Source organism: Phycodurus eques, chromosome 15 (genome assembly GCF_024500275.1).
Source record: "Phycodurus eques isolate BA_2022a chromosome 15, UOR_Pequ_1.1, whole genome shotgun sequence".
Classification (NCBI taxonomy): Eukaryota; Metazoa; Chordata; class Actinopteri; order Syngnathiformes; family Syngnathidae; genus Phycodurus; species Phycodurus eques.
In genome coordinates this window covers 17124392-17142294 of record NC_084539.1, presented here as the reverse complement: position 1 = coordinate 17142294, position 17903 = coordinate 17124392, and the positions used below count along the sequence as shown (strand labels likewise).

The 17903-nt window shown below is 40.6% G+C and overlaps 1 protein-coding gene across 1 annotated transcript in view; it reads right to left on the bottom strand.

Annotated features, from left to right (window-relative positions):
* itga1 (integrin, alpha 1) overlaps positions 1-12752 on the bottom strand; it is a 48553-nt gene extending 35801 nt beyond the window's left edge. The window contains exon 1 of the mRNA XM_061698588.1: positions 12552-12752. Within this exon, the coding sequence (XP_061554572.1) occupies positions 12552-12597 (46 nt within the window). The 5' untranslated portion in view covers positions 12598-12752. The remainder of the gene's footprint in view (positions 1-12551) is intronic.
* Positions 12753-17903: the final 5151 nt, after the last annotated feature.

The following is a 17903-nucleotide window of genomic DNA, read 5'->3' as shown; positions in this document are numbered from 1 at the left end:
ATAATCTGCTTTATACGAGAAAGAAGGTGCATTTTATGAGAATAAAGTTAGAATATTATGAGGCTCAAGTTTTCATAGAATGATAAAAAAGTTGTAATATTAGGTGAAATTTTGCTAAATTACAAGGAAACAAATAGTAATTTACGAGAATAAAGTCAGAATTTCTATGAAAAAAAATCATAATATTACGAGAAAACTGTCGGAATTTTGCTAGAATAAAGAGAGAATTTTATTGAGAATAAAGTTGTAACAAAAAGTGAAATTTTATAATAGTAAAGTCAGAATATTATGCAAATTATGTTGTCATAGTAAGAGGAAAAAAGTTTATAATCTATCAGAAAAAGGTGGTGATTTTACAACAATAACATCATAACATTAAATGAATAAAGGTGGATTTTTACGAGAATAGAGTTGGAATATAGCGAGAATGAATTCAGATTATTATTTGTAGTAGTAAAAAGTTGCAATATTACAAGAAAAAAAAACACTACAAAAATTAGGACCTCTCTTGTAAACTGGTGCTGTTGTTAGAATGTATTACCTAATTTTTTCACCTTCAATCACAGGACCATCCACCTTTCCCCCCCCCCTGAGAACTATCATCCATTTTCCTGCTATTCCTCCCATTTATCTCTGTCCATCCATGCTTTCATCTTTTCCCTCCCTCGTTCATTGAGCGTTGGTGTCACATTCCACTTTGTTCAACTTCCAGATGTATTCCCTCCACCGGAGGACAAAACATGCGACCGGCTAAAACCCACGCATGACATCAGCAGCAGCAGCCTAAACACTCCATCCCATCCCAGAGTTTTGTACCCCAACCCCCACACCCAAAATTCCCCTTTTTATAACGACTGCTGTTAAATAGGCTGATGGCGATACTTTCAACGTACACAGAGGAGCTGAAATCATCGGGGCTGGGGGTGGGGGATTTGTGTGCGTGTGTGTGGGGTGGGGGCCTTAAACTAAAAATACACACACACACACCCCAGGGTCACTCGATGCCCTTCCTGACAGAATCAATAAGCAACACACATGAAGATTTGCAGCAAGCGAAGTGGCTAAACTCACACTTCTTACAACACTGCAAGTTTGTTGTGGGGAAAAAAGGGAGAATATAAGCTCACACCATCAAAGCTGTGTAATGACTACATACAACAGACACAATAATAATGAGGTCTCATTGCAAATAGTAGGCTTTGTATCACTTACATCTCACACTATAAGTCCCATTCTATCATTAAACATCACCAAAGGAACCAGATTTTAGTTAATGAGGTGATGTTAAACTATCATTTATGCTTTCTTTTTTTTTTTTGACAAAGACCCACAAGTGGTACCAGATGATGTCTTCTATCTAACTAGCAAATCATGATAATAATGGCAATTTTATAACGTAAAACACTATTTCCAAAAACATATGTAAATGTTGGGAAAGCAATAAAAATAACAATAAAAAAAATCCAGTTGATGTTCTAACCAGGCGGCACGGTGGACGACTGGCTAGAGCGTCAGCCTCACAGTTCTGAGGACCCGGGTTCAATCCCCGGCCCCGCCTGTGTGGAGTTGGCATGTTCTCCCCGTGCCTGCGTGGGTTTTCTCCGGGCACTCCGGTTTCCTCCCACATCCCAAAAACATGCATGAATTGGAGACTCTAAATTGCCCGTAGGTGTGACTGTGTGTGCGAATGGTTGTTTGTTTGTATGTGCCCTGCGATTGGCTGGCAACCAGTTCAGGGCGTACCCCGCCTCCTGCCCGATGACAGCTGGGATAGGCTCCAGCACGCCCGCGACCCTAGTGAGGAGAAACGGCTCAGAAAATGGATGGATGGATGGATGGATGGATGTTCTAACCACCATGTCATCAACAGGCAGCATACACAGGGAGTCTACTAACCTGTTTTACACAATGCTCATGAGGGTAGTTGTAACATTTATTTTGATCACCAGCAGAGGGTGATATTGGCCAAAATGGCGGCCCCCTGAGACTGATTGAGATTGATGAAGGGTTGTGTTTAATTTTTATTCTTATTAATTATGAGTAAAGTATGGTAATTTATGAGAAAAGAGTGAGAATATCTCAATAATAAACTCGTGCTTTAGTGAGGACAAAGTAGAATGACGTGATGATTTGAGGGGGGAAACAAATTCAATTATACAATTATACTTCTCATTTTGTGAGAAAAAAGTTGCAATACTACAAGAGTTATTGATCTCTATCTCCTTTATCCCCTCACTCTACAACTTTACGTACTTAATTTACTTTTTTTTTCCCCTTCCAGTGAGGCCCTGATATAGCTCGGTACTTAGAACAGTGCCTGTATAAAGCCTACACATAAATCCATTGACAAAGTGTCCAAACCTTTCCATTTACAAAACGTCCATGTTTAAACTGATGATGTGAACCGCTAACATGACAACATCATGACAAAAAAAGTAGCCAGCGACATACATAACAACTTCACTAAAGTTCTCTCCTTTTCACATACAGCTTTTGTTTTTCTCTCCTCCTGTCACAAAGGTTAACGCGAACACGTTGCCCCAGGCAGACGCAGCCCCTGCCATGATATCACTTTGATGGATGGCTCTGGCCTGCTGTTGGCCAGGGAGAGTGGGGGGAAGGTGGGTGTGGGGTGTGTGTGTGTGTGGAAGGTTGGACAGACCTGTTGCACAGATGAAGCACGCACACACACACACGCATCAGAAAGTTCAGGCAGTGTGTGCTCTTAAATATAATCTTTCCTCAAACAAAGCGAAGAGTTAACTATTGTTAACCAAAACAGCAGCACCCCCCGAAGCACATAAACGGTCTCTCAGATGAGTCCTTCCTCATGTTGTAATATTTAAGAGAACCCTACATTGGGGACCAAGTATTCAGGCACAATTAGTGTTCTGGGAGACTCTGATGTACTGGGAAATTCACCAACTGTCAAGTCCATTAGAACTCTGTTGCTAACCAAAACAGCAGCACCAAGAGGGACACCTATCATGTTGTATTTTATTATAGTATGTCTTATTCCATTCCAGTTGACTCTCACCTGTCTGTGTTTATGTTCCAGTAAGGTACTGGGTTACTAACCAAAACAGCAGCACCAAAGAATGTAAACTATTCTCTGAGATGAGTCGTTCTGGATTTTGTAATATTAAAGAAGATGGAGATGTTTTTCGCAACAAATGACCTACTTGTAGTTTCTCACGCAATGTGGTCGCTCCACAATGTTGTGCGTACGTCCATGTTTATGTTGCGGGGTGCAACGCCGTTGCTTACCAAAAAAGCAGAACCTACCAAAGCACCGAAACAGTCTCAAAGATTAAGCCTACCACATGTTGGAGTATTACGGTTAGGGTTAGGGTTGGGGTTAGGGTTAGCTATGCAACTTGTTTGTGCCATGTCCGCCTCATTTCTTGCTGTTGTAATTTCCATTTTGATACTGGGAAGGTTTAGAACAGTCTCACCGACCAATCAAATTGTAGAATGTTATCACATATTGTAGTGTTGGAGTAGATGATTTTGGATTACGTGGGGACGACGATTAGCGCTACATTTCGGCACTGACGTGACGTGGTCGCTCCACGATGTTGTGTGCAAACATGTTTGTGTGCATATGCCACTTATGCGTTCCGCCCAGTCTGTCTCAATTCTTGACGTTTCTCCGCATTTCTTCTGCACTAAATTAAAAGCGAGAATAAAAGGTGCGGTTCAAACACGAACACTGGAACCAACTGCGAGAATTGAATGACCTCCCACCGCGCTGCACTTTACGAGCCCACCACCACCACTCAGTTAAATGCAAGCCAACCTCACCCAGCCTATAAAGCAGGGCGAACCTGGAGAAACGTCAGCGTGCCTCACAAGAGCGTCCAAGTGAACGTGAATTTATTTGATCTGTGTCTGTTTTGTAATTGACTGATGACCAGTCCTGAATGTATCCCACTTCTCTCACCAAAAAGTCATCTTAGGGTAGTTAAAGAATCTAAAATCCCCGTAGTTGTGAATGTGATTGTGAATTCTTGTTTGTTATATTCAGTATGTGCCCCTGCATTGTTTCCTACGGGGAAAAATGTTCATAATCTGAGCAAATTGCGTTCGACTTTTGACTGTATTTAAAAAGAGTCTTTCACTATGGAATTGATCCAGTTGAGTTCAAGGGGCCCGACATAAAAGCTCTGGGTCCACATTGGAACCTTATGGGTTCAGCGTGAGTCTGCCTGTGTGTGGCATGACCTTGCTGTGAAGGTTAAAACCGATGGAAGCTCACACAACGTGATGTCGCACCTTCACGGGTGTTTTGCTTGTCTGAAGCTTGCTTTGAGGGGTATCACTTTCCCAACCAAAGTGTGTGCGTGGGTGTGTGTGTGTGTGGGTGCGTGTGTGTGTGTTGTTGTTGAATGGATTAGCACTGAAGGTCTTGTGCGAGTCCGTGTTTGCTTTTGGTCTTAGAGGCCACTTAGATGAAGATTAGGTTCTTCAAGCAAACACTTCACGGAGATAATAACAGGGATTAATGGTGGCCAAGTGTCAGTCAGTAGTCATTGATAGTGTAGTGGTTGACTCGCAGGTGTTCAGTTCCCACTCGGTGACAGTGTGAATGTGTCTGTCAATATACTGGTGTGCCCTGTGATTGAGTGGCAACCAGTCCCGGGTGTGTCTGCCTTTCCCCCTAAAGTCAGCAGGGTTAGGCTCCAACTCCCTGCGATCCTGAACAGGATGATCGGCATAGAAAATGACTCAATTAAACCAAAACCGCATCTGAGTCACTTAGTCAAACGGATACGATGAAAAGACAGTCTTTATACACAACAAAGGAATGTGCCAACTAGTTGTATTTAAAGGAAAATATTAAACCTAACCCCGAGCTCTAATCATACTCCTAACCCTGACACTAACCATAGTCCCTTATTCCTCACCTTACTCCAACCCCAACCCTGAACATAGCCGCTTCCACGAACCCTATTCTAACACTTAACCCCCGTAATCCTACTTCTAAAACCAACTTTACCCTACTTCTACTACCAAGACCTATCCTACTCCAAAATCTAAACCTAACCCTTCTCCTAATCCAACGCGAACCCCAATTTTAACCAAACTCCGAACACTTAGGCCCCAACTCTTCCCTAACCCTAAAACTATTACTAAACCTAACACTCCTAACTAACCAAACACTTAACCCTCCTACTCCTAACCATAAACCTATTCCAAAAACCATAGGAGTACTCCTAGGCCTGACCCAATCTTAACACCTAACTCTATTCCAAACTAAAACCAAACTAACCTAACCTAAAACTCCCCTTAACTCTAAAAAAATGAGGGAGATGTTGTATTCCTAAAAAGTATTTATTATGTACAATATATAATGTATTACTGTAAGCGACTGCACAGTGTGAACATTAAGACTGCACTTAAATATAGGAAGAGAAAAAAACTACATAAAGGTTAAATAAAAATTAATTGCACATAAATGTTACATAAACATTGTAAAAAAGCAAGCAGTTTTACATTTATTTTACTGCACTTCAAAGTTAAAGATAAATGAATTATAATTGAAAAATGTACTTCACTTGAAAAGTAAAAATAAAGCATGCATAAAAAGAAAAACAAATATGTACTGGATTATTTTTTTTAAAACAGGTTGAGTGCATAGCTAAAATCTTTATTTTAATATGTTTAAGGATACTGCATGTTTTAAATGTGAATTTTTAATGCAGTGACGGTTTCGCGTACCACTAGAGAGCCCGTCACTATCCGAACACCCCGCTAACGCTGTTCCTAACCGTATTCCAAAGCCTAACCCGTCCCCAACCTCTTTCAACTGATGTTACAAAACACGTTATTGGCGTTAGAATGTGTCATGGTTACAACCAGCAAGGTATGAAATCAGATTACGCGGGCATCTGCTGTGGTTTGACAATGTTGCAGGCGAATCTGAAAAAACTGAGCTTTTTCCGAGAAATAAAGTTCAACTTCCTGTTTTCATACATGTTTCCAGGATGTACACTTTTCGTGTCTTGGGCTGGTGGGGCATCATGTGACTTTTACATGCTGCCTTGATTGCACAGCCAGGGATCACATCATCGCCACATGCTGACCCAATGTATCTGTCAATGACACAAACTTTTCATACGACAGTTGACTGCAGATTCTGACAAGTGTGTTTTTCTATGTCTAAAAAAATGACATCATCAATGTTTGCACCCCGTATTCACCTTTGTGAACTCAACCCAGTCCAACAACAATAAACCGTGTCTGATGGTCTCTGTCAAGCCTTGACAATCTTTTATACACTACAGTGGAACCTCTAAAGCCCTGACAGTCAAACAACTCTGAGTTCAAATGTCCCGGTCAGTCAAATCTCGTGAGACCAGCTGAAGGAATGTACTTTACTTTTTCTCCGATTTCTTTTTCTCTGATCAGACCACAGAATGCTAGTTTGAGAATCATACCTGTGCCCATAAACTTGGAAGTACAAAACTGTACAAAAGGGGGTTCTAGTAGTGTAGATTAGCCCCTAATTCAATAATTGGTTTAGAAGTGTGTTTTGTCCATGAGTGCACTCTAGGTCCAACGCCTCTTTTTGGAGTACTTTTTAAACCTGGTGAAATAAAATAAAGTGAATGTTTTGTTTGTTGGCAGCAGTTGGACTTGTTTACTGAAGAGGAATAGAGGCAGCGCTCCACCACAATCATCTTCGTACCTGTACACCTACTGAACGAATTTTGTGCCTGACGACTGCCAGTTTTAACGACTGAAGTGAAACCACAATCTTCAAGTTTCAGTTCCTCCACATCTGGGGGCTGTGATGCAAGTCCATTTATTGTATGAAGTAGTAGTTAGCTGAACTATAGCCATAGCTTGGGGGTCAGAGCAATATTTTACCATGAATTATTATGTTGTATTATTCTTTAAAAGTGCACACCATACATATGGGGAACATTGTGTCAATAAAACAAACATAATAAACCAATGACTCCTCTCTACTTTAGCCTTGACCAAATTAAAAGCTCTGATAGTGTATAATAGTGACATACTGTATCATAACATAAATCTCACATCCTTGCATGAAGTCTTTTTTTTAAAGGTATATTTTTTCAAGAATATAGTCCTATTTTTGATAATATACGCATCTTTTCCATTTATAATTGCATAATATCACAAGAATAAAGTTGTAAATGCAAAGGTCACCTAAGACATTATGTTGTGACTTTATCTTGGAAAAATATGACTTTATTTTCATCTGATTACAGGTTTTTATCCCAGCAAAATATGTCTTTATTCATGTAAAGACTACAATTTTTTGTCGTGAAAAAACACAATGTTATCCATATTACAACTTTTTTTTCTCAAAAAGAAGAAGGAATTTGTTTTCATAACATTTTCTAGAAAAGGGGTGACTTTGAAATTCCTGTACCATTTATACCCATGGTAGTTATGTTAAATTGGCATTAGGATTAAGAGAGGGTCCCAGGGCCTGAAAGGTTTGAGAACCCCTGGTATAAAGCACCTCAGAGGAACTATTGATAATACATAACAATAAACATTTATTGAGTCTGATTCCTTCATACATTTACCAAAGCCTCTAATAGGAAAAAGGTTCCCCGCCCTTGATTTACGGGCTTGTTTCCTTGTATTCACGCCCTTTCTATCCTCTGAAAACTAAAAAGAAACACACTGCTAGAAGAATAGAAGCATAAACAAAGACATTGTGTTATTTAGCTATATAACACAGCTACCAAACCTCAAGAAATGAACACTGAAGTAAGGCTGACTATGCAACAGGTTTATTCACACATGTTCTTCAAAGGACACACTCATAAGTCACTTTTGTGTGCTTTCAGCAAGTATTGATGGCCATTAACGGGGTCGGAATATTGACTAACTATCAGCACACGACATGAAGCGCCCACTTGGTCTCACATGACCAAACATTAATCATTAAAAGACCGACAACGACTGTGGCTGTAAATTATTTAAGCCGTTTGCACAATCCGGAGAACCCTTGATGAGGTGAGATGATTTTAGCATACATCCTGTGCAAACCCGCACCTCCACGCCATCAAGGTAGAAGCACTTTTATTTAGAACAAGAGGTGTTACCTACAAAGTGTAGTTGATGCATTGTCACCTATAAGGGTGTTAATGCATACATTCGTTAAAAAGATCATTAGGGTTTAGGGTCTTAACCGATTAGTCGATTATCTCAACTTTCCTTCTCGGCATCACATTATAGTCAACTACAAAAAATATTTTGTTGTTCAAACCCTAATATGCATAAGGTTTGGGTTAGTGGTTAGAGCTGGTGATTAGATTTACGGTTAGCATTAGGGTTAGGGGGCAGGGGTTATGTTTATGGTTAGGATTAGAGGTATGGTTAGGTTTAGGAGTAGGGTTAAGAGTAGGATTAGGGGTAGAATTAGGGGTTTGGTTAGGAATAGCGCTAGTGGTAGCAAGTGGAAGAAGAATTTAAAGTTCAGATGGTTTGTTGTGCATGCAGGATGTAAGCGAAAGGTCTCTGACTCTGCTGGATTTCCTCAGAGTGTCACAGTGATGAAGGCAAGAGGTGAAAGGACAATGATTTTAAAATCAACCTCAGTGGAGCGCTGTCCCAATTTCCTGTGCTTGCTCGCATCTCAGATTTGGGAATTTGTCTCTTTCTTGAGTTTTTGTCGGCGTGATTGTTTTGTTTTCAACGTCAAGAGACTTTAGAGGCTCTCCACTGAATTTATGAGCCGGGTCAAAATGAGATGTGAACCGTAACATCACAGTGATTAGCTAGCTTTGCGTGTGTGAACTATACAACATCGTCATTTGAAAGCAGAGTCCAAATGTTGGCAGTTTGGACCTGAAAAAACACTAACATTTGAAATCATTTGATATTAGACGTTTTAAAAAGCAACTCAAATCGGTGAAAACAGTTTTCAGTGTAGGCATCCGCCAGTACATCAACAATGGTGGCAGATCATAGCGTCACCCCAAGCAAACTGTACGTTTACTGCAGACACATTATTTACATATGACCAAATACTCTTTTGGGAATGTGGGGGGAAGCTGGAGTACCCGGAGAAACCTCACGCAAGCTCGGGGAGGATTTACACATGTATGTACATGCACTGCGGCAAAGACTCCGTAACGTCCACCAAACACACAGGCTAAACTTAGCTCCTCCATGACATTCAAAGCTTGTCTCTAAGTCAAGATTAATCACTTCAACATAGTTCCTTGACACCAATGTATGACTTTCCGATTAGACTGCTTTTGGCGCCATCTTTTGGCATCTTATGCTATTTCAGAAATGTTTTCAATGAATTTTGTGACTAGTGAACCGCAAATATGCGAGGGCCCACTGTACATTGTGTACAGTGGCGTAGACTTCATTTTTGAAGGATTGAACTGACGAGCACTGACGAGAACGTGGGCTCGTTCAGTCTGCCACTCAGTGACGCTGTGAATATGAGAGTGGCAAAATCTGTCAAAATGTGCCCTGCGACTGACTGCCGACCAGTTCAGAGTGTAGTCTACCTTTTGCTGGTAGTCAGCTGGGATATGCCCTAGCTCCCCACGAACCTGAACAGGTTAAGCAGTACAGAAAACTGATGGATGGATAACTGTACTGACAAGCTTGAGCCCGAGCCTGCATTTAGCTTGCTTAGCTTCCCCTTCATAATAATGTGTGACTTGTACAGGTGCCTCGAGCACATCATTTCACCATATTTACCTTACATCCGTATTTGACACACACACAAAAAAAAAAAAAAAAAAAAATCATAAAAAGCATCATTGACTCCATGGTGCTTACAAGCTCGTTACAAGTTCTGCGACTCCGCTCTAACGTAAGCTGATTGAAGCCAGGTGCCTCGCTCCCTTTATTCACGTCCAAACTCAAAACACCTGCAACCCCGGCGTCTCTGTTAGGAATTTGCGGAGATTAAATGCTTGCCACTACACTGACCTCTAGGGGGGACACCGAGGGTGGGGGTGGTGTGGCTATCTGGTGTAGCGCCCGCATGGGATAACTTGTAGCATCTAACGCAGGTGAGGTCACAGCGGAGCAGCCTTTAGTGCACGCCAGCGGCTCTAAGTACAACCAGATGTATTCGTGAACAATCAGCGTGAAGGTGCACAGACGGAACTAAGGTCACAGAGTGGGGAGGGTTACGAGTCGAGTCGGGGCAATGACGGGGCGGAGGGGGACGGGGGCGGAAAGTAATTATTTGCGGCGTGAGCTTCCGCACAGAACAGTATTTTTTTTTCATCCTAATGAGCATCACAGGTTGGTGTAATGTGCACAATCGAAGCAATTTGATGTTAAAGATGGGCATGGTTGTTTTGTTTGGTGATCATCATCATCATCTTCATGGGAGGGGGTTGATGTCCAATATACTTCAATATTCGGCCCCCGAGCTTGACTTACTTGGACAACAACCAAAGGAAATCCCCAAAACGTCCACTCTCTTGCAGATTTTATCTAACTGGAAAAAATGCTCGATTGGGGCAGCACGGTGGGGGAGTGGTTAGCATGGCGGACGAGTGGTTAGCATGGCTGCCTCTAGATTCTGAAGTTTGGGTTCAAATGTCAGCTAATCTTTGGTTAATTAAAGACTTACAATTGTCCATATGTGTGAATATGGGTGGTGAATGCTTGCTTGTCTGCACTGTGATTGGCTGGTGACCAGTCCAGGGTGTATCCCGCTTCTCGCCAAAAGTCATCTAAAAACTCATCAAATGGACTTGCCGCTCACTTAAGTGAGAAACATGTTCTATAGGGTTTAGATCAGGCCACCGACTTGGTCAAGGAAGCAAGGATCTCAGAGATAGATGAAATAATGCTCTTACTCTCCGTTCAACCTCCACACAGGAAGGTCGAAGCTGAGATTCAAACCCAGATCCTCAGAAAATGTCCTTGCGGAAAACATGACATTGCTGATTTTACATGGTGAGCGATGTGTGCAGAGACACCAGAGTGAGTCAGACATCATGACGCCGCAAAAATGTTCGCACAGCAACGGCAAAAACACTTTTTTTTTCCAGTGGAGTCTAAACCCTCCACTGTAACGCATGCACTAACATAACTTGACCGTAACTGTAACTGCACTGGGAGAAGAAAAAGAAAATTCTAATGTTGTATTGGCCTGGCCAGAACCCAGACCTAAGTGAAATGAATGTTTTTCTGTGGATTTTAGTTTTTATTTTTTGCACAGGGATAGCAATTTAAGAACCCAAACCTAAAAACAATTGAAAAATACGTATGTTGACCAACACAGAAGAAATGGTACGTTAGAAACACCCTCGCAATGTACAGGTAACAGACTCGATAGATTGTTGTCATTCAAGCTAAAGTGTGCACAGCAGCTTATTTAAATGTTGTATGTATATACAACATTTTTACACCTAACAGATTTGTTTCTTTTTCAATTAAATTATTATACAGTGGTACCTCGACTAATAACCTCCGCAACTCAGTTGGTAGCCAGACTATTTCAAGTTACCAATAGTCGCTTTTTTTTAGACAAAATTTTTGTTACAAATGAGCTTCAGAGTGAACTGTTAAAAAAACACAAAAACAAAAAAAAAGAACGTAGCCATTAAGGTTTGTAATGCCCTTACATGTGGGCAAGGAGATCACTTGAACGGGACAAACAGCCAAACAAATACAAAATGAGAACACTCGCAGGGAGCTGTGTAGACCACAGCTCATGCCCAGATGCTCACACTGAACTAACCAGCCAACCCAACTTCAGCTCCTGACGACACGCACTAGATGACGCCCCTTAAAGGTACACATCCAACACACTGATACTACGGAACGTACAGTAACTACACTTTATAAAACCTTCTTTACCTTCTCTTTTATTTTTATAAATAGTTAATAGTTGACTAGTTAACTAGCCGCCAACTGGCGAGGGGTTTATTGCTTAACGTGTCCATGGATGTCTATATTCTTTTTGCACGTGTGAAAATGTCGATCTGCAGTTGATCTAAATTGTGTGATTAGAAGCGGTTGATATGACACAAAGGTTGAGGTGCCAAGACCTAAATCCTATTGAAAAAACATCGGCGGGGGTGACCCGAAGTGGGGCGTGCATGAGAGACACCCTCGCAGTCGGAAATATTTGGAGCGCGCCTGCAAAGAACATGTGCCATGCTGACAGACTCACACCAGATTCGTGTGCATGTGATATTGTTTAGACATATTTGTCTGTTTTTCAATTCAGACGTTTAAGTAATAATTTATATTATTTTGGTGGGGAAAAAAAGTTTTAATGGTATATGATGGTCTGTTTTATTTTTCATCATTAGAAAAAGCATCTATTTTCTCCATAATCACAACTTCACCCCAGTGACAAGGCATTGCGCCCCCAACATGTACTTTTATGGTAAACAAGAAAAGTTACTCTTTTTGCCCTTGGACTACCTAATGACACAATATAGTGTTACACTACGGGTGACAACGTGGATGCTGTCAGACGCCACTGATATGCGGTCTAGTGACCTCAGCGCTCCTGGAAAAAGGACGCCTGGTAGCAATTATTTTATTAAGTGCTGTAATAATGAACTCACCAGTGAGCGCAGCTGTCGCAAGATGGCAATTTGAAGTCCCCGGCATCTTGGCTCTGTCAAAAAATGGACGTTTAGTTATTGTTCTGCTGAAATGAGTGACATGGATGGCAGAATGTCTCAACGCGCATGACTCCACCCCCCACCCCCCCACCGTCCGCCCCAAAAAGACTGAAAATGTCCAGTGTGACGAGGTCTAGTCCATAGCGCATCCGCCTGTGCTCTGAGGGACTTGAACACTGCAGCAGCCTGAGGAGGAAGGAGAGGAGGAAGGAGGAGGAGGAGGAGGAGGAGGAGGGAAGTTCCCTCATGAGCGGGACCCTACTCGGTGGGCTTGGTCTGAGCATGGGAAATTCTTACTAGTGCCAGGAAGCGAACATTTACACTACAATTCTGTCTGTTTAAGGGACAGCTGAGCCTAAAGCGCTTCAATAGCATTACAACAACATACAGAGGGTGGCATGTAAATGTATACAGTGGAACCTCCAAGATTCAACACCAAACAGATTTTCCCGTAGGAAATAATGAAAGCGGAATTTTTCTGTTGCAGGGTGAAACTGTGAAACTGTGAAACCTGCATGAACTACACAAAGTTCATTTGGAGTAACATTTGAGCAAGTGTAAGAATATCAGAATTGTCCACATAATGTAAATAATCTGTTCCAGAGTCAAACTGTGGCCATAGTAAAAACCTGTATAAACTACTCAGGTAACATTTTAACAGTTTTAACAAAGGTACAAGTGTAGAAATATGTTAACTACTGGAGGGAAAAAAAAAAAAAACATCACACGTCAGAATTTTTACCAAAATGAAAATAATCTGTTCCAGGGACAAAATGTGGCCATCATAGAACCAGCAAGGCTTAGGTCACATTTTACAATTCTTAACGGCCATACAAGTGTAACAAAAATTTAACTACTGTAAGGTTAAAATATTAAAACAACGTATCAAAGTGGGATTGTGTACAATTTTTCCTATAGCAATTAATTGAAATTAAAATAATCTGTTCCTGGGTCAAAAAAACGGCCATCATAAATCCTTTTGTAACTGTACTTATTAAAGCACTGCTTGTATGTTTTACTTATTTTCACACTATGTTAAAATGTTACTCAAAATATTGCCTGTACAAGTAATAAACGAAGAGTTCAAACCCAAAAGCTGTCAAGCGCCATTTTGAAAACTCTACAAAATTAAACTATTACGTAAAACCTTTGCAAAATTTTGTTGTAGCTATACCGCTATCTCCATTTAAGCCAGTCACCAGCCCGTATGTAATTATATCATCGTCACTTGTAGCGTCTTAATTGCCCTCATATATATATATATATATATATATATATATATATATATATATAAATTTAGAACATCCTCAATAAAAATAATCAGCTTTAACCTGAAACCAGAAATTTTTAAAACTCATGTTACTCAATACACAAACAATGGAGATGTCTTCTATTGCGTTTGAAGTCCACAAATATGCAACAGTTTACATTGCTTTCCATTACTTCCTGTGGGAAACAAACAAAACAAATCAAAGCTAAAGTAGAGTTGAAGTCATTTTAGCCTTTTTTAGTTACAAAAATTGCAACGTGAAATGTGATGCAGATCCTAGGCCACCCATAATCATAATCATCATTATCATCATCAGCAGCAGCAATATTAGAGGGCTCACACAAACCCCTGATCCGACTTGAAGGAGTGCAGTATTGGGATACACAGCAACAAAGAAGGTTCTGGCATATGTGTCAATGATCTGGTAATAACGTGGAAAAAACGCATGCTTGTTCCAATATGTAAACCATCCTCCAATCCAAAACTCACCCAATTTCAGCCTTGTGTTATTTCACTTATCACTGCCCAATTCTGTGATCATCTGTAAAAACTGGTGTTGGGGGCTATTTTTTGCAAGTTTGTTTCATTAGATTCACATTTTGAATGAGTTGAGTGAAAAACATGCTCTATGTGGTTCAGATCAGGTCACTCACTGACTTGGCTGCTGAATGAAATTCTTGACCGATCTAGTAATCTGGATCACATTCCAGATTGGTTTTAGCATGAATTTATTTTGCCAACACCGTGCGCTTACACAAGTCCTTCCTGTCTTCTGCCCTTGCAGATATCTCCAACTGGGACTCAGGAAGACTCATTTCACGCATTTCCTTAACATTCTCCTCATTCTACGCCCAGACGTACTATTTAGGCGTCGCAAGTGTTGTTTTTCCCACTCCCTGGAAACAACATAGGTTGAGTTTCCTCCTATTCTAATGGGCCCGCTCCATCTGCAGGCAGGAAGAGCTTTCGGAGTGGACGAGATAATGAGTCCTCATCTAATTTGAGCAAGCATGTTCTTAGAATATCCTGAAAACAGGATCAGCGCCGTGCTGCTGTTACTACTGGCTAATGAAGACAAAAACCCCTTTGAGAGCAGATTTGTTTTTATCCAGCCTGACAGGGAATCTTTACTTGCTCGCTTCGGCCCTACGAGGGACATCTATCTCCGGAGGACGCGCCAGGAATTTGTAATGTACACAAAAAGAAGAGTTCTGACGTATTTATGTCGACGACAGCAAAGCAGTAACTCACTATATAAGGCGCGAGTAATCGCACGGACGGCTAAAAATGGTATGACTTGTGGATCGGTGAAGCTCTTAATCCAAAAATGTAGACAAGGCAAATGGAAATTCTAGTCAACGGGTCAACAGGAACCGCAAGAGGAACATTGGAGATGTACGCCAATAGTAGGCCATAATGGCCCTCTAATCAATATGGTTACTCTTATAAAAAAAAAAAGGTTTTCAGTGTAAGACTATGACTTTTTTACTCATATTCTGTATCTTTTGTATTATATATTAAGACTTTGTTGTAACGCTACGACTAGCTTTTTTTCATAATGGTTCAGCTGTTTTTTCTTTGTTTTTGTAATTTCAGCTTTTTTATATAATGTTATAGCTTTTATCGTAACGTTATGGCTATTTGTCATAATATTACAGCCTTTCTTTTGTAGTGTTACACCTTTGTGTTTTGTAATAATTACAGCTTTTCTTTTGTTATTGCTTTTATTATAATGTTGTAGCTGTTTTTCATAATATTACAGCTTTTCTTTTGTAATGTTACAGCTGTTGTATTTGTACAGGTTTTACCCCCAATAATGGTACAGAGTTTTTTGTAATTTTAAATTGTTTTCTGTAATGTTATAGATTTTATCGTAATGTTAGATTTTTTTCTTCATGTTACAGCTTTTCGGTCACAATTTTCTTTTTCTTTTTTTTTTAATTAAAAAAGCGGGCTGTAATACTACAGCCTTTTTTTGTTGATTTATGGCTGATCTTGTAAGATTACGTGGGGGGGGGTCGAGGGGGGAATGCTTTTTTTCATATTCAATTATTATGATCATAAATTGACCACTTTACTCTTGTAATGGTTGTAAATGTATTTATTACAAATTATTTTCCATCAAAAAATGACTTTTTTTTTTCTCCCCCAAAAATATTTCTCGTAATACGACTTTTTTCGTGACTCATGACTATCTTTGTCAGAAATTATAAGACTTTTATCTTGCAACGTGACAAGTTTTTTTCTGGTAATACTTGTATTTGGACTTTATTTGGGTAACATTAAGTTACTATTGTATTTTTTGTATATATACCAAGCAATTTCTAATCATTCTCATACTATTTTCTTGAATAAAATGACTACTCCTGTCAAATTCGCCATCGGGAAGTATCACCGGAGACAGCAGCTGACGGCTATCTAAGAGCGTGTTAACTCTAATACGACAGAACTCATCGCCTCTTTTGCAGACCACCAACATTGTAAGCGGATACCGCTTTCTCACGGTCGCTTTCGTGGCGTGACTTCGTGATGCCACTTGGGCCGAACAAACGACTCCTGTGTCGAGTAGTGCGTCGAGTTGGCGTGAGAGAAAGCAGATCCCTCCTCGCCGTTGCTTTTAACGCCAACATTAACCAGACGGAGATAAGCACGAGGAACATAGCTTCACTTCACCCCTGGTAACCTATCCTTCTGATCACTGCTCATTCCAAACCACTGCGCTCATTTATTTGTGTGGATGCTGCTCTTGTACATCATTAATTATAAAGTGCAGTACAAACGTCAAATAGGCCATAGTGTAGTAATAATAGGCCAGATTCGACCAACAGAATTACGCATAAAAATAAAAAATTTAAAAAAATTAATTTCCGAGGAAACTGCAGAAATGGGCTGAAGAAGTCACTGTGACATCATTGGAACCACCCACCACCACCACATAATAAAAATTGCGCAGCCCGTCTGGTCGTCATCCTCAATGGAAACAGGAAGTACAATAGATGGCTCAAGTAAAATTAGTAAAATTAGTCAAATTAGGCCTTAGTAAAATAGAAGTACACTTATTAGGGTAATAGGGACCAAGCCCTACCATGTATAGTGAAAATCTGTAAGTAATTGACACCCCCTAAACGACTAAATGAAGCTCCTCCCCTCACTACAGCATAGTTCCTTGGCACCAAGATGCCAGAAGATGGTACCTAGACAACTTTTTTATACTAGAAATGCCTTTGACCTGAGCACAAAAACAGCGAAAAGACTACAGGCAATAACAGAGGACAGGTTCAAACAAAAATCAGCGAATGGGCAGATTTTAAGGCAAGATTGTAACTAAGAAGCGCAATCATGTAACGATGATGCCCCGGCATTGCCAGAAGATCGTAGAACGGAAACACCAAATCCGATCCCTTGCATCTTGATGTCCAGACGCTTTGATTTTAGCCAGTAAGTATGGGGGTATAAATTAGCTGTTCAGCTTCAAAGTGTAACTCTAATCCCCCCAAGGCCCGCCAGCAACAACAATCCAAACACATGGGCATCAATTACGGGATCAACCTCCCATTTGTGGCTGGCTGACAAGATGCTGAGCTTCAATTGACTTCACTCTGTGAAAGGGCAGCGGCGGGTCTCGACCCCTTTGACTCTGTCAACACTGACTCAGGGCTTCAGTTACATCCTGGATGCTGACAAATAGGGCAACTCCCCGCCGCTTTCGTTAAAAGAGGGGAATAATTTGTCTCTCGTCGGAAGAGACATGCGTAACTGCTGATGTTTGCCAGCGGATGTGAGTGATAATCGGCCATTGTTGCTCCCGAGCTCCCCCGACACTCGGCAAGTGTCAATTTGTAAGTCAACGGAAAGCAGTCACGATGAACACTTGTACATTGACTTACAATTTTGTATTTGTTTCGTCACCTTACGTCACATATATCAAATCCATTTTTCCACATTGAAAAGACCTGAAATGCCATTAATCCCTTCCATCCTCCCAAAACAGCCCACATTTTTTGTTACGTGAAAATAAATAG